General features: G+C 37.2%; 1 protein-coding gene across 4 annotated transcripts in view; it reads right to left on the minus strand.

Moving 5' to 3' along the window:
* Positions 1-23,954, minus strand: part of Vcan (versican) — a 116,503-nt gene that overhangs the window by 86,845 nt on the left and 5,704 nt on the right. For all 4 annotated transcript variants that reach the window (XM_008853288.3, XM_017803242.2, XM_029556199.1 and 1 more), the window contains exons 2-5: positions 17,167-17,242; positions 11,549-11,923; positions 8,490-8,664; positions 8,283-8,410 (exon numbers count right to left, since the gene is read on the minus strand). In XM_008853288.3, the coding sequence (XP_008851510.1) occupies positions 8,283-8,410; positions 8,490-8,664; positions 11,549-11,923; positions 17,167-17,236 (748 nt within the window). In that variant the 5' untranslated portion in view covers positions 17,237-17,242. The remainder of the gene's footprint in view (positions 1-8,282; positions 8,411-8,489; positions 8,665-11,548; positions 11,924-17,166; positions 17,243-23,954) is intronic.

Consider the following 23,954-nt stretch of genomic DNA (forward strand, 5'->3'; position numbering starts at 1 on the left):
TAGTGAAATGCTTCTAATCATGTAGTTATTAAAAATTAAAAATATATATAATGATTAAAAAAATTATTCTTCAAAGCATAAAATATGCTTCTTATTAGTAGATGTGAAAAACATTATCATTGAAATTTGCCTGATGACTTTATATCCTTGCTCAGATGCCAAGTAGCTCAGAAAGTAACCAACTGTGACTAGTAATAATCAGATATATAGAGATTAGAAATGCATGTGCATCTTAGTTTCAATTGTATTAAAAATGAATTTTTCTGTATGAAACTGTACTTTAATAATGAAATGGAGATTTTTTAAAGCTTAAACCCTCATTTAATTTTATGTCTTATAGGGTTTATACAGATTACAATATTGTATAACTTTATTAATTCAACTGTAAACCTAAATATTATAGCCCATTTTGAAAGAGATGTATCTTTGCTCTGGAAATTGTTATTGAATATAATGCTGATGTAATGAAATGCTTCTTCTAAGTATGTGGTTATTAAATAAATAATTTTTTAAAAAAGATAAAAAAAATAAAGGTATCTTTATGTGTGAAATCAGGGATTTGGAGAGGCCTTGAGGAAAATTTGTATTTATTTTAAAACTTGTAAGCCTACCTGCTGCTCTGCTGGGGAATGTTTGGATTTCTGAGAATTTACTGCAATAGATCCGAACAAAGGGCCTATGGAATCACCCAACTTCTCTGTGCCTTAATTTCCTTACTTGCAAAAATTGTAGCTTTTTCAAAAGTGTCCAACAAGGTTTTCCTAGAGGCCTTGAGGAAAATTTGTATTTATTTTAAAACTTGTAAGCCTACCTGCTGCTCTGCTGGGGAATGTTTGGATTTCTGAGAATTTACTGCAATAGATCCGAACAAAGGGCCTATGGAATCACCCAACTTCTCTGTGCCTTAATTTCCTTACTTGCAAAAATTGTAGCTTTTTCAAAAGTGTCCAACAAGGTTTTCCTGAAAACTAAATGAAAGAAGACTTGAATTTTTCAACACTTTCCTTCTTCTCCTCGCACGTGGCCTTGAACTCGCCAGCAATCACTAACCATTAAACTCTCATCAGTGAAGTGACTTGAAAATTAATAAGCCGTAAATGTCACTAAAATTAGTAGGCAGCCTGAAAACCAACAGAAAAGAACTCAAACAATTTCCAGATTTAATTGCTGATATTGGTCCAATCAAAGCCTCCAAAAACCTGGGTACCAATAACATTTCACCTGTACTTAGAATTTACCTTTTCATGTGTAAAAGATCTATCTCACAAGGAAACAAACAGGGAAAGTTCATCTGGCTCTAGGTCTGGCACAGACATTACACAAATCAGAAAGGTGGCAGCACTCTCCTGGACCCAATGCCAGGGAGCAGCAGGAAAAATTTTCCCCATAATTTCTAAATAGGTGTGAGGGAACTAAACCCATAGAGGAGCATTGATTTTGAAGAAGAGGTGAGAAGCCAAAAATGAGAAGGTACAATGAGATGCCAGGGATGAGTACCTATGGAAAGGAATTATTTGAAGATATGCTGGGAAATAGAGGAGGAACAAAGAAAACCTAGCATTATGGTGATCCTGTAATAATTATTTTAAAAGATTCTTAGTAGCTGGCCATGGTGGCGCATGCTTTTAGTCCCAGCACTCGGGAGGTAGAAGCAGGAGGATCTCTGTGAGTTCAAGGCCAGCCTGGTCTACATAGTGAGTTCCAGGACAGCTGGGGCTACAGGGAGACCCTGTCTCAAAAAGGTGAAAAAAAAAAAAAAAAAACAAATTCTTAGCAAATTTGGCAAGCGAAGCAAAGCATAGTTGTGAAATGTTATTCAAATTAAAAAGTATTAGCAGTTGCCAAATTCTAAAAAGATAATTTTTTAAAAATCTAGTCCCATTAAGTATTTCTTGAGTAAATATTATGGGCTCATGCATATGGATTGTTACTTACAAAAATACAGAAACTTAAGCCTGGCCTGGTGACACACACCTTTAGTCCCAGCATTGGGGAGGTGGGGGACAGAAGCAGGTGGATCTCTGAAATCAATGCCAACCTGGCCTCCATAGTGAGTGCCAGGTCAGCTGGGGCTACAGGGAGACCCTGTCTCAAAAAGACTAAAAAAGGAGGAGAAAGAAAGAAAAGGAAGGGAGGGAGGGAGGGAGGGAGAAAGGAAGGAAGAAAAGAAGAAAGAAAAATACAGAAATTTGTGGCCTTATCTCAACTAAGAGCTTATGATTTTTTTTTGAGAAATAAAACTGATAACATTTCATATTTAAGGGAAAGAAACCAGAAAGCAAATACCAAAGTATGTGAAACTAATTTCAAATAATGTAGAAGTTTTTGCCAACAAATCCCAGTGTGAGCTGGAATGGACAACCAAGAAACTCTGGAAGCACTAAGTTTTGAAATACCAGTGATAGCAGAATGTTGGAAAGATGAGTCAGGGGACTGCTGTCTATGAGACTCAAACAGAACTGCAGGAGGAGCAGGCACAGCATCCACAGAGGGTCAGGTGAATGCATGCATATGAAGTCACATTTGCAGACAGGAAAGCCAGTTAAGGGACTTCAGCAGACTAGGTTTTAGGAACTTTGAAGACCAGGCAGAGTTTGTGCTTTGGAGGAAGGCAACAAGGTACACAATGTTGAGAAGGGGACACCGTTGTCAAGATGTTTACTTTGCCTTTATGATTACGACGGGTCTACTGAAAAACTGTTTATATGAACAGACACCATTTGTGAGAGTCAAAACAGAGATTAAATACAAAATATTCACAGATGAGAAAATGTGGGAGGGGGCAGAAATGAGGGAAGAGTTTAGGCCTTGTGTGTCATGCAAAATTAGAAATTAACATTTCATTTTTTGTGGCTGTTGTTCTTATGGTGCACTTCATCCCACAGAGCACAAAAATCAGAGTTTACATAGAGTACAAAAACCAAATTAAACGATTTGTTTTGGATTTCTTCAACTCCACCTATGGAGCACCTATGTGCCAAGGACATATTGGGAATACAAAGATGAATTTGCATATTTTCCCTCCTGGAATCAGACCAGCAAGAGAAAGAATTCAAGGTTCAGGTATGGCAAAGGTGAGAGAGATCAATGTGAACTTAGGGGAGGATCAGGAGACCTAAGAGAAGGTCCACAGTAGCGATTTCTCAGTGTGCTGCAAGCCCTGGAAAAGTCAGGCAATCAGAATGGCAGAGTGAATCATGAAGGTAAGTCAGAAGCCTTAAAGGCAGGGCTATATAGAACACATAGGGCGTGAGAGAGTAGGACACAGGTCTCTGAGGTTAGAAGGGAAGGAACTCTGGATCAATTCTCTGTCGGGTCTGGATAGCAGCCCAGAAAGATTGATTCATATGCAAGGGAACTAACTGGGTCAACCATGAAGAGAGGCTGTCTGACCTCATCTGTCATACTTTCATGTATCTGCAGAGAAAATAAAATGTCTTTATAAAATCCATTTTTTACAAGTACCTGCTACAGAAGAAAATCAGACAAATGTACTATTTTCATTACAAAAGAACTGAATATTTTTTAAGTTGGAGGGATTTTGGGCTGAAACATTTACACTGTTCCTTACAGCTTGCTACTATCTATCTTGTTTGGCAATTCATTTTTACTATGGATGCAGCTTGGCACACATACCTCCTAACACACTGTCTGCTTCAGAACACAGAGGCACTAACTCACAAAGCACCTTCAGAAAGATTTAAATTCTCCAGCGGTCTATGATTTGGGGAGAGTTCGAAATCAATATTCCTGAATGTTGGGATTTGGGAAGACAATGTTCTAGTCACAGTAAGTTTATTTCAACCCTTAGTAGGGTTAATATGGAAACTTTTATTTGCCACGATGTTATTTTTAATTTTTCAATAATGTTTAAGAATTTACATTGATCACATCCAAAATGACTTTTTCCTCACGTGTCATTTCCAGTTAGTCCTCGTATTTATTCTTCAAGATGCCATGGCTCAAAATATGATAGACCGCTGCACTCATAAAATCTCAAATCAAGTCTATTTTGCAAAATGTCTAGAGTTGAAACTTTATAGCTTCCCAAGATTCTTTCTACATTTAAATTTATTATCAGAAAATTGTATTTTATAGTGAACCTAATCCACAAAGTTGTGATTTAATGCCTTTCTTCTTATTATAAATTCAATAGAAATAAAGAACCTCTCATTCTCCTATGCTGTAACAACAGTTATTATTTATTAAGTACTAACTTTGTGCCATACAGTATAATAAAAACTTCATATACGGTCCCATTCAATCTCCAAACCATGGTTAAAAAGTAAATATTCTTATTGCTCTAAATTTCATAAAAGAAGTAACCAAAGATTAAAGATGCAAAATTTGCCCATGACCTCACAAGTTGTAAATGGCAGGACTGAAACTCAGCCAGGGTCCTGCCTATTCTTGATGCTTCAGGGGCTGAGCTGCCTGTGAACTCTGCTCTCAGCATGGCCTTTGCAGTTCCTTGGTTCTGATGGTCCCCAATAGACTCTGGCTTTATTCATGATTATCAGATCCCCAATGGTCTAAAAGCAATATGTATTCAGTCGAAATCATACTTTGAGGTTAAATTTTGACCTGTTCCAGAACCAACAACATTCAGTTTATTTTTCTGAGCACCCTGGCATCAGCATTAATTCAGAGCTTCTAGTCAGTCCTTCTCCCAGATACAAGCGAACAAGTGATACTCTGCAAGCTACTGTTGCTAAGCCATGATGTTCCTTAGGTTGTGTGTATCAAATACATTTTCAATTTAAATAGGCTTATCCTATAATAAAATAAGGAGGATCTGCAGTCTTAATCTTCTAAGTTTTCTGTTTCATTCAGTTAGCTCTACTTTAAGACCATCTCAACATCTTCCAAATTCACTTGATGGGAAAACAGAGATTAAATGTCTTAATAAGGATGATTTTATTAATCTTAACTTCTGTTTTCCTACTTCTGAACAATAATTCCACTTACTTTTTTTGTAACTTTAAAATAAAGAGTTTATTTATGTTTATTTTTATGTATAACTGTTTTGCCTGCATGTTTGTAAGTATACCAGGAGTGTACCTGGTACCCATGAAGGCCAAAAAAAGAGTGTTAGGTCCCCTAGAACTGAAGTTAAGGAAGGATGTTATCTGTCATGTCAGTGATGGGAACTGAACTTGGGTCCCCTGGAAGAACAGTGACTCCTTAAACACTGAATAATTTCTTCAGCTCCTATTGATTTCTTTATAACACTATCCTGTTCCTGACTCATGTCTAATAAATGACCATAATTTCTGGAACATTTCTAAGGACACAAACTAATGTTGAAATGCACATTAGTGGATATAACTGTTGAAAACACTGTTTATACTTTCTCAGCCACTTTTCAAAATAGAAGTAAATATTGTATTCCTATGCAGAACTTTGCTGTAAATACAACTTTACAAAGAGTCAGAAAACTGACTGGACTTAATGTAATGCGATGTAATTATTTGGTTTTAAGAGGAATGCATATGGCAATGTGCATATGACACCTTAAACAAGAAAGGATAAAAGGTTAATATTCTGTTAATATCTTTTATTTTAAATTACTAAAGTTAAACATAAAATTAGGTGACTTTTTAGAACTTGATGTTATGTTGCATGTAATTGTCTCCTTCATTAGACCATCTGGAATAACATAGCTTCTGCTGTGGTTGCACACTTGCTCATGACTACTGCATGTATGGTCCCTCATATGCATTTCAAGAGCATCAGTATCTCCAATTTTAACTGCCTCCACCACCTCTCATACACTTGGTTCCCCCAAATATAATTAAAATAAATGGGAGTTATTAGATCCATGAACTTAGCAATAGATATTTTTATGAGGAATTCTGACTTACTTTCAAATAACTTTTATCAGTATGAATATTAAAACAATAGGTATAATTTTCTGTTGTCAACCTTCCCCAACAACTTTTGTCAGTTCATCTAAAAGTCATTATTTCAAAGGGATGACATATACTTAGTAAAGGAATGAGAGAAACCTTAAAAGGAAGATTCTGTGAGCCTCCACGTATTTCACTAGCCATAAATTTTCCCTTTAATCCTTGTCTTACTCAAGTTGAAAGAAAGAGAAGTATCTGAAGATGTTTTAATTGACCAAGGGAAGCACACAAGGAGAAAAGATCTCTACAACACTGTCATTATAAGAATGCTGGGTGTCTTCAGAAGTGGCAAACTTCTTCTATGAAACAAAAAAACCTTGTTACTTTGCTGACTCGGATTTCAGCCAGTACTTGATTTACTGTTTGTATTGATTCTTTACCCTCTCTTCCAACTTTATGAACAACAAAATGGTTCAGATTCTGCTAAATTTGTCATGCTATATTTCACATTACAAGTTTTTAGTCATCAAACATGTGAAATATTTATTCCAAGTAACTTTACACAGTAGAGTTGGATTACATTGGAACAGAAATGAGTTTTACACAGAACATCTGCCACAGAAATGACTAGGCTTCCAGAGGTAGAAAAGGGCTCCTTTTAAGAATAGCAATTGCCTGCCTTTAGTATCAGCACTAGGAAGCTTAAGGCAGAAAGACTGTGAATTTGAGGCCAGCTTGGGCATTATAACTAGAACCTGTGACACTACCCCCCCAAAGGAAGACTAACACCTGTCATTCCATCAAGAAGTCTAGCTTGGAATTGATATTTGAATGAGATTATAAATATGTTCCCAGATGCTTACCATAACAATAAATTTGGTAAAGTTCTTTTAAATGGATTAAATCTTATACACACTTTTTCCAAACCTACCCTGGTTCAGGGGTAGTATAACCAGCATCCCAGATATGTTTGTTACTATCTAACTTTCTCAAGTAGCAAAAGCCAAATTTATTCACTAGAACCACTCCCTCTAACCAACTACCTCCAATTCTAAAAATAAGTCTTAAAAGCCATTTTAAATATAGCTTTAGAAACAATTAAAATAAGAGGAAAAAAAAAGCTCAATTTCATGTACGTCCTTAATAGCTTGGATATTGTAGGTGTCTTCCTTTGCCCATATACAGAAACAGAAGCTGTTGGCTTTGGAATTTTGACTTAGAAAGCACACTCACCATTCTCAAATAATTGTGACAGTAAGACTGTGAAGGCAGCCTTCTGAAGCAAATTTAACCAATGCATTAGGAAAATACAAGCTGCTTATAGTTTAGCTTCAGATCCTGTGGTTGTTTATTCAATTAAAAGAACTGTAGAATCATAAGCTAAACACAGTGGCAGACACTTGTAGATACACCTATGTGAGAGTCTGAGAAGGAGGAGTTTTTGAGTCCAGGGGCATGAGACCAGCCTGCCAGCACAGCCAGAATCCATCTCAAAACAAAGAAAAGCATCAAACAAAGAGACTCACAGAATTTTAGTGTTGGAAGGAACTATGTCATCTAACCTCATTTTACACATTAAAAAGTGATGCCATTCATTTTATGTGCATCCAGCCAGAATTCCAAAAATAATTTAATTTAATATCATTGTTTATATGCTTAGACTTCTAAGATACCTATTATTACAAATGAAAATCCACTTTAAAAAGTCACAGAAACTTCCATCGCATGTGCTTTTTATTGTAAAACTACATGGGACCCTTTGAATACCAGCAATATTAAACTCAAATAAGAACCTCTAACTCAAGCAGCAAGAAACGCAGCACTAAAATTAATCAGACTCTATGCATCTTGGAGAGAAATTTATCTAAACTGGCTTCACATCCCTAGTAAATAGCAGGCTATGTATCACATAGTAGTTCTTTATAATGTAGTTTTGAATGTGTCAATTGGTTGAATGAATAGTTGCTCTGGAAAATCCATGTAACAAAGAAGACTTGGTGAGAAATCCGACACTGCCTCCCAGGCCAGTTCACAGTGTTTTCATTGAGTTGAGGGGTGTACATCAGCAGTTGGAGTCACAGAAGTTTGTCCTCACAGTGTTTCTACCTGAAGCTCTCACTAGAATAGGTACCACCTTACAGTTTTCTATTCTGGATGCTCTAAAAGTGTGCTGGAAGTAGCCCAAGAGCAGCCTGAGTATAAGGAACCTGCCATTAACCAAGACATTTCTAACCTGCATAACCATTTACATACTCCTCCTTCCTTTTCCACTTTAATTTAGGTTTACTTTACCACAAAATCACACAGTCATTGAAACAAAATATTGCTGTGTTGAATCCAAACAAGCCTGAGGGCTTGCTCTAGGCCCTGTGCTTCTGGTCATTCCTCCGTTTTCTAAGTTCAAATAAAGCTATATAAAGTTAAGCATCTTACCATCCAAATGATCCACATAGCAATACACATCATAGGTTTCCAGGGGAGAGCGGAAACCATAGGTCCGGACCCCTTCCTTCCCCATCATATCTCCATAACAGCCTTCTCGGGGAGTCCGGATGGGATATCTGTGGAAGCAAAGGGCTGGTGAATGGCACTTCCACTGTCAGATGAATCCTTTACAACCTCTGGCCCCAAGGCTCTCACCTGACAGTTTGATCAGAAAGCCAGCCTGCATCACACTGCTCAAATCCATCTTCATAAGCAGCAAAGAGCTGTTCTGGTGTTGCTATGACCGCCCCAACGTCCAAACAAGTCTTCTGAGCAGAAGCAAAATTCAGAGTGTATCTGCTGGTTGCTGCCCTGTAGTGAAATACAACCCCTGCAAAGACAGTAAACACAGGCTACTTCAAATGCTCAAGTCTCCCATTGTAGTGTGTAAAATTTCTCATTGAAACAATATGCCAATTATTAGTATCATCATAATTCTTTATCTTTACTCTGCTAAACTTGTATAGATTCTAGGCTCTTCAAAAACTTAGCTCACTCGAGTCCTGCCTTTAATTTACTCCAAACATTCAGCATAGAGATTTGTCTTCAGAGATAATAGGATAGGGTAGAAAGATGGTGGCAGTGTTTATTTCAGTTTTCAGTTTGCTCCTTACAATCAAGTGAAACTTTTTATACCTTGATTTCCTCCCCAATAAAGCAGATCTAATATTATTTATTTTATTTGATTATCTGAAATCAAACCTAGATAAAGGATTCTAAAATGTTATGTAGATTATAGTGCCCTACCCAAATGTGCATCCTATTCACTGTCTGGCTAGCATAATTTATGGTCTCTACTACGAATGATAAAAATATACAATTTTTATCCCAAGAATGGCTTGAAATAAAGTTCACCAAATTTTCCAAAGTAGAAGAGAGGCATACTGGAACTTGCCTCAAATTCTTTGTTATATTTTAGGGATTGCCTAAATTAGTAGTTACAAACTGTGTTCCAGGACTCAGGAAATTGTCAAAGGGGTAAAGAAAGAGCAACTGAGGAGGTAAACCTGTAGGACCTTTTCTTCCCACTTTAACAGGACGCCATTTTTTTCAATTTTACTAATTTTTTTTATGTGTATGCATGTATTGCCTGCATGTCGGTAAGTGCACCCGTGTCGTGTGATGCCCGTGGAGGTCAGAAGAGGCTGCCAGATCCCCGGGACTGGAGTGACAGACAGTTGTTAGCTGCCATGTGGGTGCTGGGATTCGAACCCGGGTCTTCTGCAAGAACAACCAGTGTTCTTAACCGCTGAGCCATCTTTCCAGCCTGACTCTTTCCATTTTTAACTGGAGTAAATATCATGACTCTATTTCTATAAGACATCAAAATGAATCCAACTAATATACGGGAGAAGTCACTGGAAAATAGAATGAAATGGGGCAACTGGATTTTATGAGTAAAATTTTATTGAGTCGTAGAACTCAAGACCACCTGCTGTGGTTTGGAATGAACTGTGGTTTCCAAGATGTCTGCTACTCTCCCCTTCCTCCCAGTCATTTCCTGGGTTGATAGATCTAGCTTCCACAGTCTGGCTGGCTATCAGATAGTCTCTCTTATGTTATTCCTTACATAATGTATCTGTCCCAAGACAAGTGTGTGCGAGCAAAAGAACTCTGGGGGAATAGAATAGCCATCTTGTAGATGATTGTGGTCATTGGTGTCTACATAAAGGGAATTGCATGGCACCAAGTAGAGTGACAGCTAACAGTCCTCTTTCCATTTCTGACATATCTCAAAATGTCACCAAATGACAATTTGTACATTGAAATTAATTGTTTGCTGTACCTGAAATTAAAAATATTTAGTGTCTTTAAAATTGTCAGTAAGCACATACCATCCTGTCTGGTAACCATGAGAGGTAGCTTAAAAGGATCTTTAAGGCTTAAGCAAGAATTTGAATAGTTTTACATTAGTATTATGCTGACCAAAGTTTCAAGTAAGCTTAGTAATTAAAAAATCTTCCACAGGCACTGAGTATTGCTAGTAAGAGGGGACAGACAAGAGGGTCTTCTTGACCAAGGCAGAGAACATCAATCTGTATGAATGTCTGCAACTGTTAGAATACTTTGAAGATCCCACAGAGCTAAGGAGATTAGGTGGGGGGTGTTCACTGTTTCAGAGCAGCAAGAGGCAAACCCACGGCTAAATCTTTACTGGTGAAAACTATAAGAAGTTATTAAACTCCTTTGGGAATTTTAAAAAGTGAATATGTGTGTATGGTATACATATACAGATGGTTATAAAAGAGATAGCAGTGGTACAAACTAAAATAAACAATGGAGAGATTAGAGAAGTTCTGGGCTTAGAAGAGCTGGGGGTATTTAGTGGATATCTGAACAATATGGAACACAGTAAATTTGTTTGCCGTACCTGAAATTCAAAATATTTTGTTTTGTCTGAACAAGAAAGAATTTTAACAAAACCCCTTATATATATATTTCTGAAAGGTAAATATTTTCTAGAAAAAAAATTAAAGTTGGAAGAAAATCTGTTTCATCATGCCTGGGTGTTAAATGCTTGCTTAATAACTTGCCAACATGGTCTGCTTCCAGGAGCTATGGCATTATGTGTGTGCCCAATTAGAGCAATTTGTCTTTGCTTTTACTCCAAACCTAAACTCAAGTGACATATAAACCAACATTAAGAAGAGGGTAAAAGTAAAGTGCCTCACGGGCAGAACTTAATGGATAGTAACTAACGTATTAACTTGACACTTTTTTTTGCCGATTTCTTGCTTTGATCCAATTGAAAGATTCTAATATTTATTGCATTTTTAAGACACTATTATATGAATCATGACACTTATTAAAATAAGATTGCTTTTTCAAGGGTACTTTTAAATTATACCTTTTAAAATTAAACTCAATTTTTTTACATTAATGTGTGTGTGTGTTTACAAATGTCATAATTAAACTGCAGAATAGCCTTTATAGTATTGGAAAGTAATCATTGGCAGGTCTCAGCACCAAAGTAATTCCATTACTTTGTTCATTATTCTAGTATACTATACTTTACTACCTGAATCAATGAAACTGTTTCACAAGAAGTTACCTGCTCTGGGAGTAATAGTTCATTTTCATTGGAAAGCAGAGACTGTTGAGTTGACATGTTTTCCACCTTCTGAACCCTGAGCAGGAGTTACCCTTGCATTCTCTCCTATACTTCTGACCCAGGAGTCACGTGGGACCACTTCTTACAAATCTACAGAGCTTACCATCCACAGCCAGTGACATGGTGTCCTGAGTATCTTCAATTCCATACATGACATCACAACGGTAGACACCTGCATCACTAGCACGGAGTTTGACCACGGTGAGGGAGGCATCCCCCACATCCTCAGGGTGTGTCGGCACCGACACTCTCCCTCTGTAGTCCTGACCAATCTTGATATTCCCATTCTGGGCCACGAGGACAGTAGTCTCCTTTATATCTTTTCCATTTTTGTCCACTTCCATCTTAGACCATTTGATTCGGAGAAATTCACTCGAGTTGTAACCGGGTGGTAAGGTAGGCATGGTGGAGAAATGACAAGGTAGGCTGGCTTTTCCAGACAGGGAGCCCTTAACTGGTGGGCTTTTATCCACTGTCACTAGAGGAAAGAGAAAATCTCCGATTAACATTCCTGAAAAGCCTGAACTGAATCTATTAAATGTGGGTAGCAAAACTTCATCGTGTTTTGTTGCATCTTGAGTATATGAAGGAATTAGAATGATTTTAAATAAAGGGAATAGCATGGAACTTCCATAAGGTTTTATGATAAAGAAGGGGATCAATGATACTCATTTTTACACACTGAAATACAGAGCTCATTTGAAAGTATTTGCTGCTTAGTGTTTAACATGAAAAACGTGATAAAATAAAGCAAGAAATTAAGGACAGAAAGAAACAGGGTAGGCTAGACTCTGTATTGCAGATTAAAAGACTAGATAAACTAAACTGGGTATGGTAGGCAGCTCATGCTTATAATCCCAGCACTCAAGAGAAAGAAGCAGGACAGTTGCTATGAGCTCCAGTGTAGCCTGGGCTACAGTGATAAAACCCTCTCTCATTCATTCTCTCTCTCTCTCTCTCTCTCTCTCTCCCCAATTGAGGGGAGAAAAGTGGTCAAAGAAACTTAAACATGATTTACCATAAATAGTATGGCTAGTGGGTGCCGAAGGGAAAAGAAAGGCTAGACTAGGGCTAGGAAAAGCAGTTGAAAGGTAAAAGTTATCTTTATATTTCAGAGATGAAAACCGTTTAAGATAACTGTCACATAAGACCAGAGCAAAGACAAATCTAACCTTTGAAGAAACTTCCTTGGGCCCAGCAATTCAGGCAGGTAAATTTCTACAAGTTCTAGGCCTACCTGGTCTACAGTGTGAGACCCTATCTCAACAATAACAATATAATAAATAAATAAATAAATAAGAAAGAAAGAAAGAAAGAAAAAAGAAAAGAAAAAAGAAAAGAAAAGGTTAGGCTAGCACAGTGTAAGGAAAGCAATTCAAAGAATTTTGAAAAGTACTTCATGAGACAGAAGCAAGGGCAAGTCTAACATTTGGAGAACCTCATTGAGCCCCGTTTCAACAAAAGGCTTCATTATAATGGCAAGTCCAGCTGCTCTCACTTTGCAGAGAAATACTGCTCCTCATTATATCCTGGTAGGAAAGCCAGCTTCTGTTCACCTAACCCTCCTAACATACTTATTTTCTATTTTAAGCTCTTGTGTTTCATGACAAAGAACACACCAGTTACAATTTAATATCACTGCATGCAAAAGAAAATATCTTTTCACCCTTACTGGAATCCATTCCCCTCACCTTAATTCTCAAGCCACTTTCTAACCTGTACTACATAAGGTGTTAGAAATAATAGAAATTAATGTTCATGCACAAGCAATGCTCGCTCTGTGAAAAGATCAAAAAGCTAATAACAGCCTCCAAGTGAAGTAACAATGATTTTCTAACTATCTAAATGATGTTCATCTAACACTTTGCCAGTGGTCTGAGTGACACATGTCTCATGTGGACATACATCAGAAATGATAATGTTCAGTGTAACCCTTACCATTAGGTGGGTCATTTTCAAACTTTCAGGAAGCTATTATACCCTTTCAGAGAAAAATTCTATTGTCAAAGACTAAAATGTAACTTTAAAGATGACGGGTCTACACTCACATGGGGCCTCGGGCTTGCAATCCCAGAACTTGAGGCACTGGGGTATATGAATCATAACCAGTTAGAGGCCAGTCTGGACTACATAGAAAATTTCAGGCTAGCCCTCTCTAGAAAAAGAAAAAAAAACTTGTCTAAAAAGAATAAATACAGTAGTACATTTCATATATATATGATGGAAATCACTCATTCAAAATTATAATGATCATTATTTTCATGATTTGTTTATCATCCTATTAATCTACATATAAAGTGTTCATAAGGCATGTTACAAAATTAATTAAAATTGGTGGCAAAAATTACTGTTTAAAACACTACTTAGATTTTTGCATTTTGCAATGTAAGAATAACGTGATAATTCCATTTTCATGGCTTTCTTAGCTTAGAAAATAAACTCTCTAAGTTTATCCTTTGAAATCAGCCCAATTTCTTAATGAAGATATCCATTCCCCTGAGAGGACAGTGATGAGCTCCTAGCCAGCTGGGGACAGATTGAAGGCAGTTTCTAATATATGGCTATTGTTAAAGCAAAGGGTTCTTCATGTTTTAAAAACAACAAACCAATAGACATGGTGCTGGCTCCTTAGCATTAGACATGGAGCTTTAGAAATCCTGGGAATAAACAGAGTAAAGCCCAAGACAACAATAAAATGCTGTGTCAATTCAACAAGTTACCACTGTCTATCCCACTATCAACTTGACAAATATGTCTTATTTAGATCTTAAGCTTTTATGCTTTCTATTTCTGCCACTATAGGAAAGAATTACTTTTTCCCAAAATTATCTCCAAATTAACTATGTACCTCAATAGTAACTATGGATTTATAAATAGGGCCTCAAGTATAGACAATACTTAATATTGTTGGCTATCCATTTTTTAATTTTTTGACTCTATAAGGGAAATACCCTGTGTGTTGTATTATTTCACTGTGTGAGTCTCTGTTGCAAGTGGAAAGTCAAAGTGGAAGGATGCCTTATATGGCTTTCACGGTATTTCCTCTTTCATTGGCCACCAAAGCCAACTCTCCTCTCTTAATCCCTTCCCACACCCCCTCTTGTCCTCACCAGATGTTGCTGTCTTGTTCTGTTTTTCTTTTTTTTTAATTTTTAAAATTTTATGTGTATGCATGTATTGCCTGCATGTAGGTAAATGCACCCATACTGTGCAATGCCTGTGGAGGACAGAAGAGGCTGTTAGATACCCTGGAAATGGAGTTACAGGCAGTTGTTAGCTGCCATGTGGGTGCTGGGATCTGAACCCAGGTCTTCTGCAAGAACAGCCAGTGTTCCTAACCACTGAGCCATCTCTCCAGCTCCCTTTCCCTTTTCTTTATCTACTTCTTGAAACCTTTTCAGAACAGTCTTTGGATGATGAGCAGATGGTAGCACCTAAACTCTCCATCTCCATGGCTACCACCTGAAGCAAGCTACCAGTTGCGTGAAAAGGCTGCCACAATACCCACCTAGATTAACCCCTCCCCACCATTGTCATTCTCCTATGATTGAATCTTCATAGAAAAACAAAATGGAAGTCTAAAAACATTTATTACTACATGTGTTCTGTGGACTGAAACTCTTCAGTGTGTTCTGCACTTAGAATAAAACCAGGTCCTCCGTAAAACCTATACTACCCAACAGATAAGAATATAAGACAACAGTGAAGACCACAATCTGTGGCCTGCTCTCTTCATCCCCTCCCTCTGATGCATATTGGATATGGAACTGTGAGCAAGCAATCTTCTTCTCAGCCCTTCATTTTTCTCTTTATAGAACATGGGTAAAGGATACTTGGTAAACTAATGTTAAGCACCTAAAATAATTTCCAGCTCACAGTGAATCCTATCTAAGAGTTTAGTGTTGCTACTATTTATAGGCACTGATCTCTGCTTATCTCTCTGTCTATGTGTCCCACTTTCTTGTCATCACTGCTGTCTAACTACAATTCTTTTCTTTTGCTCACACAGTTTATCTTAACCTAAGGCTAGATCAGCAGGCTGGCTGCTCTTCATTCTTTTAGTGTTACTTTTCAAAGAAGTGTGACCTACTTTCCTCAACCCAGGCCATTCTCTAGGATGTCACTCTGTTTTATTTTTATCATCGGAAAATATCCAGAATGATTGTTTATTTGTTTATTGTCTATTTCTTATAAACTTTGGATTTAATGAAAATTACAACATATGAATTATTCATATCTGACACAAAGAAGGATCAAAAAAATATTGTCAAAGGGAGGATAGATGAGTGCATGACTTGGAGCATATATGTATGGACAGATGGAAAGATGGATACATGGATGGATGGATGGATGGATAGATGGATGGATGGATGGATGGATGGATACATGGACGGATGGACAGATGGCTACATGAATAGATGATTGGCAGGGGGGTACATGGATGGATGGATGGATGAATACATGGATAGATGGCTGGACAGATGGGTACATGGATGGATGGATGGATGGATGGATGGACAGATGGATACATGGATGGATAGATGGACAGATGGAGACATATATGGATGGCTGGATAGGATTCATGGATGGATGGACAGATGGATACATGGATGGATAGATGGACAGATGGAAACATATATGGATGGATGGATGGATGGATGGAGAGATACTTGAAACTTGAGTCTGGAAAAATGAATTAAAATGTAACTAAAGAGAACAAGAGAGAGACTCCCAAGCAAAAGTGATTACATATGGAAAACCAGGAAATATAACAGTCTATGGATGTGTGAATTATTTCTGAAAGTCTGGAGCATAGGGTCCAAGAAAGAAATGGAAGTTAGGTCTGCAGAGTTCACAAGACAGAAGCAGACCAGTGAAGCTCAAAATAGTCTCTTCAAATTCCTTAGTGTGTCTCTTTGAATATATTAAAAAAATATTGGAATTATACAAACCTCATGGCTGGACATAAAATTTTCACCTAAGACAAGCAGTGCTATGTACTTACCCAGTTACCTCAAGACAAAGAAAGAAAAAGGGAGGTGGTTATAAATACTTGGTGTCAATCTTTTAAAATCTTCTTAACTTACAAATGTAGCCTTCTGAGTAATTAATTATCTATTTATGAGAAAGTCTTCAGGAAGTAGTGCATAAGAAACTAGAATTTTAAATATGCACAGTGCTATATATGAGATGTTTTACACGTTAAGTTCAAAAATACAAGTTACTGCCAGACATGGTAACACAAATCAGTAATCCCAGCATCTCTGAGGCTTAAGGAGAAGGATGATGAGTGTGAGGCCACTGGGAGTGTACAGTGAACCCATCTCCAAAATATTTTTTAAAAGTAATTTATGAGGTTACTGGAAGCTCATTTAAAAATATTTATTTTGTCCTAATTATTTTTTAAATACACTGTTTTCAGTGATGATAATTTAACTAAAACTTGTTAGCACCGAATAGATTTTTTTTTTCTGTCTTTTTGAGACAGGGTCTCCCTGTAGTCCCAGCTAACCTGAACTCACTATGTAGACCAGGCTGGCCTTGAACTCACATGATCTGCCTGCCTCTGCCTCCCAGGTGCTGGGATTAAAGGCGTGCACCACCACGCCGGCCGAATAGATTTTTAAAGACAATCACTGTAGTTATTCCATACTTCAGTTCCACCCCAGTACATAAGTTTTTTATTACAGCTATCAATGAAGAAATTGTTATGCCACTCACCTTTATGAAGTGCATGGGTTACTATTAAGGTTGAGCACATCCATAAGACACTTTTTATATTTATCAACATCTTGTCCTAGAAATGAAGAAAAAACAAAGTAAATTACTAGCATTTGGGAGGGTGACAGGCCATAAATCACATGTCACCTGGGCGCTAGCTGTAATAAAAGAGGCAGCTCTTGGTGGACTGTAAAAACAGAAAACTTGTAATAGGAGAAGTTATCACAACATTCTAATTATTAGTTTGAATCTCACTTAAGGCAGTAGTTACCATAGTAATTCCAAGACCCAGTTTGGGGACATTTACTGACACTGGGTTTACACGTAATGGGCACAACTGAGTAGGAAAAACAGTAGAGTTCACAGCCCATATAAATAAGGGCTGGGATCTGGGAGAGAAAGGGAAAAGCACTCACAAAGTCCAATTAGAAAGGGGAAACTAATTGTGGACAGAAAAAGTAAAAATGATGTAGGTGTAGCCACAAAGATGGTGAAAGTACAAAATTCAAATATGAGGTGAGACGGGACCCACTAGTAGCTAAAGGCCTATGTTTTCAAAACCAAGAATAAGGCCTTCAAGGGGTTGTTTTTGTTAAAACACAGACTCCACTGTTTCTAACTGACTGAACAAACAAAATAAATGAATTTTAAGGGTGTGTTAGTTACAAAAGTGACCAGTGCCTGCCATGAGTTTTAAAGCACTCTCAATAGTTAAGTCTCAAGAGTAAATATTATGAAAGGCAATATTCTACATTGAAAGTCAAGAAATCCTGACCTCGCGTTGTCTATTAATTTACTGTGTGCTTAAGGAAAAACATTTAACAACTAGAGTCACAAACTGGTCCCTTCCAAACTTGAGTTTAAAGAAACTCTACTACTAAGGAGCATTAAGTATCACTCTTGATGACTACTATTGTTTAAATGTCTTCCAAAAGCACATGTATTAAAGACTTGGTCCTCAACTTGGTGCAGCAGGAGGTGAGGAATCTTAAGTAAATCGATCCTAGTGGGAGTGCTCAGGTCATTATGGATATGTCCTCAAAGGGAATGTGGGCCACTGGTCTCTTCCTCTCTCCGTTTTCCCATGGCCGTGACACAAGCAGCCTGTTCAGCCACATGCTTCTCGGCATGATGTACTACCTAGCCACAGATTTGCAAACAACAAGGACAGTCACTCAAGAACTGGAACCCTAGAAACTATAAACCAAAAGAAACCTCTCAGTAAGTTAATTGTCTAGGGTACTTGCCACAGTCTGGGAAGTGGAATCACACAGAGGTTATTTGAATAAAATTGGGATTTTTTTGATCACTTACAGCTGAGGACATCCTCACTGGCACATGTTTGAGTTCATGCCTAATTAACTACTTTTACTCTTTCCTTAGAAAGCAAACTCTATTATCTAGGAAACCTGGCCTGCAAAGAAATGTTGAGGAATCCCAGTAATTTGTGCTCAAGTATAATTTCATATTCTGTAACAACCATCCATTTTTCTTTAGTATTAGTCTACAGTTGACTTGGTCCGATAAATCTTAAAATATACACTCCAACCACACTAAAACAAACTGTAAGATTATATAATTCTAGGTATTTCCTGAAAAAGCATTTTTTAAACCTAGGACACCATAACTTGTCTTCTTCATCTACAAATCAATTCCTAGTTCACAATAAGGATAGTTGGATAATCCTAAATTAATCTTGAAATGTAAACAAATTTCATCATATAGTCCCAATAACATGCTAATAAATGTTGCCAAATGCTAACTGGGGAATGGCTTACCAATGTCTCAATGGCCTTACAGCATTTTAGAAAAAAAGAAAAAAATATATCAATTTAATAGGCAAGAAGAGAATTTAGATTATATAGTCCTATTAAGGACATTATCATTCATGAATATCAACTGACTCTACCAGATGAGAAACCTTCCTCTAATTATACTTCCATTTAATACTTTCCTAGTTTCTTTCAAGAAAAATTGGTTTATTTTATTTTGCTTCCTATTTTTCAAGAAATCCTTTATAAAGCATGCTTTTAATATTTGCCCTCCACTGTAAAACACCTTGAATTCAAACTCTGCATCTTCTGCTTGTACTCACAGATTATAGGAAATGAGTATGTCTCGCTGAACATTATTTCTCTACATATTTAAGAGTGAAAATTAAAGAGCTGGTGAGATGGCTCAGTGGTTAAGAGCACTGGCTGCTCTTGCAGGGGACTTGGGATCAGTTCCCAGCACCCACAAGGCAGCTAACAACCATTTGTAACTCCAGTTCCAGGGAATCTGATGCCCTCTTCTGGCCTCCACAGGCATTGCACAACACAGGCAAAACACACACATAAAACAAAATTACTAAATCAAAAAAAAAATTTGAGAATCTTTTAAAAAGAGTAAAAGTTAATACTGTTGAAGTGATTGAGACACTTGATAAAATATTCTCAGTCATACCTAATATACCAAGTATTCAACAGTTGTTCATTAAAATTATGAATTCAGGCTTTCTGCAGGGCTCTAGTTCTTGCTTCAGATCAGTAATAGTAAAAAGAAAAGTATTGGAAGCCTGGTGGCACATGCCTTTAATCTGGTGGATTGCTGTAAGACTGAGGTCAGCCTGGTATATGTAACAAGTTCCAGGCCAGCTGTGCCTACAGGAAAACCCTTTTTCAAAAACCAAAAACAAAACAAAAAAAAAGGACAATAAGAATAAAAGCATTTGAAACACTATTATAGCCTAGTCACCTCAATAATAGCAACATACAACTTTACACTTGCTATAAATTGCCCTATTACTTACTGTTACTTTTAATTGTTACTTTAAAATATGTTTTATCTGCTCTGAAGAGCAGTGGATTCTAGAAGACAGAGATACTTACTAATTCCCACAACATTTCTATAGTGCTAGGTTCAACACCCTGAAGACTGTTAGTAGACGAAATGAATAGCCAATAGTTTTCCTTCCTAGTCAAAAACAGGCTTTGAAGTACCAATAATTCCTCATGAATGTGGGTCTGAGGGCTAATTAATACCTGAAATGCAGTGAACTAGTTCAGTTGAATATTACTGTGACCTGCTAATAATATTGGATAATGTGTCAATATTCCAGATGTCAAATCTTGTAAAACCAAAAGAAAAAAATGTGTGAGCCGTACTCAGAAATGTAGCTCTGCAGCCTCATTTCCTGCTCAAGTACTCAAAAATCTAATTCTTTATACTATGTATAATCCTTATAAAAGTGCCTTTATTTTAGAAGTTGAGAGGAAACTCTTCATCTCTATAAAAATAACAAGGATACTCATTCCTTGCTCAAAGACTACCCCTAAGCCTAAACTAGAGAAGGAAATCAGTGCATTAAAGACACAAAGAAGAGATCAGACATTTTTTGTGTGCATTGGTATAAGTTACAAGATGTCTTTCAGTAAGTTACTCCAAAGTAAATGTGAAAACATTCACCCTAAGACCCGTATCTCCAACTTTATTTGAAAAAAAGCTAGAAGATGCTAAGTGCATATTCCAACCTCCGATCAGCAGCAGAAACCACACTTCTCACTTGGGTCTGTGTGTCAGGGGTCACTGATGCTCCAGCTAGTGTCTTCTCCACTTCCACTGCATCCTTGCTGCTGTTGACACCTGACTTCCCAACACTCAAATAAATGGAAGGATGCTCATTTATGGCTTTGGCAGATATGTCTGAGTGCTGTTACTGACATTAGTTGCTTTTCTAATACAGAGATCTGCATTTCTCTTGTCCCTTTTGTCACAATCCATAGAGATTGTTCCTTTTTTCTTCAGTTTTGTGAAAGCTGTGCCTGTGTCCTTGGTTATGGTATACTGCTTCTCTTCAACATTTAATCTTATTAAATGAGAAACTTGACTCTCTGTGTTTGGACCATACCTCCATGCCCCATTGCCATTCTTCTGCTCCCCAGTATCTGTCTTGTAACTACAATCTGTTAGTGATAACACATTTTTCTACATGGAAAGACTGAGGAGATAAGAGAGCCAGTCCCTATATTTAGCCTTCTAATTCAGTCATCAAGAAGAGGGAAAAGTCATCAAAGAATCAAGGTACAGCAGGCTGCAACTGTTTAGTTGCCTGGGAGACTAAAGACAAGGTCAACAGGACTCGCACCCACGTGAAATGTCACCGGAGAGAAGGATCACACCAGGGATGGACTGCCAAGGTTTTATTAAACAGATATTTAATATTCTCCCTCATCCTTGGGGAAGCCCAGAGGAGCAAAGGGTGGCTTAAGGACGAAGACACTGTGGTTTTTGCCTACCATTCTGCTAATTAGTTACTCTGGACCACCAATTGTCTAGAATACCCCAGTTACAAAATAGATGTAATGAGCATTGCCTGACATACTATACTGGGAATCAGTTCAGTATCTCAGGAAGGATCACTGTAGGCCAGAGATAAATCTCACGGTTTAGACTTCACAGTATTAATAGTACCACCAGAACTCATTGCCTACAATAAAATTTCTCAACCTGAATTTAGATAAGCTTTCTGGTGTTCCCCCTTAGCATTATTCTCCTGGTGAATTCTTGTCTTTGTCTTCTAGTTCTGTTTTCACTATAGCACCTACCTCCTTCTGTATGTGAAAATTACCTTTCTCTGTTCGCCCATATAGCAGCTCCAAGAAAGCATTTTTTTTTTTTTTTGGTCTTTTTGAGACAGGGTCTCCCTGTAGCCCCAGCTGTCCTGGAACTCACTATGTAGACCAGGCTGGCCTTGAACTCACAGAGATCCTCCTGCCTCTGCCTCCCAAGTGCTGGGATTAAAGGCATGTGCCATCACGCCCAGCTAAGAAAGCATTTCTAATATTTTCTACACTCTTAAGTCCAAAATACCTAGGACTTTCAGCAAACAACTGTTAAAATGGGGGTGACTGTGTGCCCATTTTATGCAATTATACATATTGTCTATGAAGTTTTGCTCTTCTCTTAATGTTTCCTTCCAATCAACCAATACAATTTCCTATGGATGTCATAGAAATTTTTACTTAAGTTTCCTGTGGTGAGCTTTTAGGATGTTTCCAATTTTTGCTTTTAAAAAATTTATGCTACAAGCCAAGCACAGTGGGGCATACCCATAATTTCAGCACTGGAGAAGCTAAAGCAGAAAGATGGAAAGTTCAAGGACAGCCTGGGCTGCAAGAAGAGTCCCACACTAGTCTTGATTCACAGCAAGACTGTGCTCCACAACAAGTCACCCAATCACTTACTCAATAAAATGCTGCAAAGGAAAGTCCATTTATCTTGAGTTACATTATCTACATGATACTATCTAAAATAGAATTGCTGGGGCTGGAGAGGTGGCTCAACAACCATTCATAACTCTAGTTCCAAGGGATCTGATGCCCTCTTCTGATCTCCACAGGCATTGGATGGCATGGGTGCACTTACACAAAATGCATGCAATGCACTCATACACATAAAATAAATAAATAAATAAAATATTAAAAAATAGAATTGCTGAGTGTGTGTGTGTGTGTGTGTGTGGTTTTTAAATTTTTTACTGGTAAAATTTTAAAAATTGAATGCTAAATTATTTTCAAAGAAAGTGAACTTAGGGCCAGGTGTGTTGGCACATGCCTTTGATCTCAGCAATCAGGAGGCAGAGGCAGGTGGATCTGTTTGAGTTTGCAGCCTGCCTGGTCTACAGAACCAATTCCAGGCCACCCAGGGCTACATAGTGAGACCTTGTCTAAACTTAAAAAAAAGAAAAAAAAAGAAACAGAAAAAATATGAACTTATTTACATTTCCGTTTATAACTGTTTGTCTACAACATGAATGCTTCTCTCCCATTTTCTTTCCTGCTCTGATTAATGAAAACCAGTGCAGGATATCATTAGTAGTTGAATAACTATGTTTTAAAACTAGCAATTAGGCTGAACAACTTTTCACATGATTTAAAACATATCTCTCTGCAACACTGCTGGTGTGTAATTTTGCCAATTTTTTATTAGATTCATTAGATATTTCATTTTAATTATTCCTAAAAGTCACCAGAGCATCAAGTTGTTAGCTGTCTCTCATATATTGCAGATATTTTCAAATGTATTTTTTCTATGTAGATAAGGGAATTTTTCTGTAGTTAGACTCTTTAATATTTTCTGTATGACATCTGGGTTTATATTTTGCTTAGGACACATTCCTCTCCTCCAGCCTTGTTTGATTTTGACCGAATGCTTTTCTCTAGCTGTTTTTCAAGTTATTTATGGAATATTGCTTTCTACATTCCATACTTGATTAATCTTAAATTTTATTTAAGATGATGAAGATTGATTCCTCTTTAAAGTTGAATAGTAAGTATGTTATTCCAAATAATTTATTGCCTAATCCTTTCTACTAACAAACTAAGTCATTCGAGGCAGTTTCTGGTGTTTGTCTTCTAATCAGTAAAACTAGATAAATTTTGAGTTCCTCTCAGACTCACTTTATAGCTATACTGGGAAATATGGTTAGAATAATGCTTTATTGTTAAGATTAGAGAATTAGATCAACACCAACTCCATAGACATAATAAATTAGTATATCTTATTTATATAGCTTTCCATTTTCAAAGCTTTTTCAGGGTATTTAATCTTTTGGCCTTTACAACTGTATATTCATGTAATAAACTATGACACTAAAGAGCCAGAAGTTCTGTCCTAACTTGGTTTCCTAGCTAGAGTGGCCAACACAAAATTTCTGATTCCAAGTCTAGGGTATATTCCATTATGCCTCAGGTAATATCAAATCAGTAATTTGACAGTAAAATGACTATATGACCTTATATAGGTGT

The sequence above is a fragment of the Nannospalax galili genome, unplaced genomic scaffold (assembly GCF_000622305.1).
Source record: "Nannospalax galili isolate Female #2095 unplaced genomic scaffold, S.galili_v1.0 scaffold45, whole genome shotgun sequence".
Taxonomy (NCBI): Eukaryota; Metazoa; Chordata; class Mammalia; order Rodentia; family Spalacidae; genus Nannospalax; species Nannospalax galili.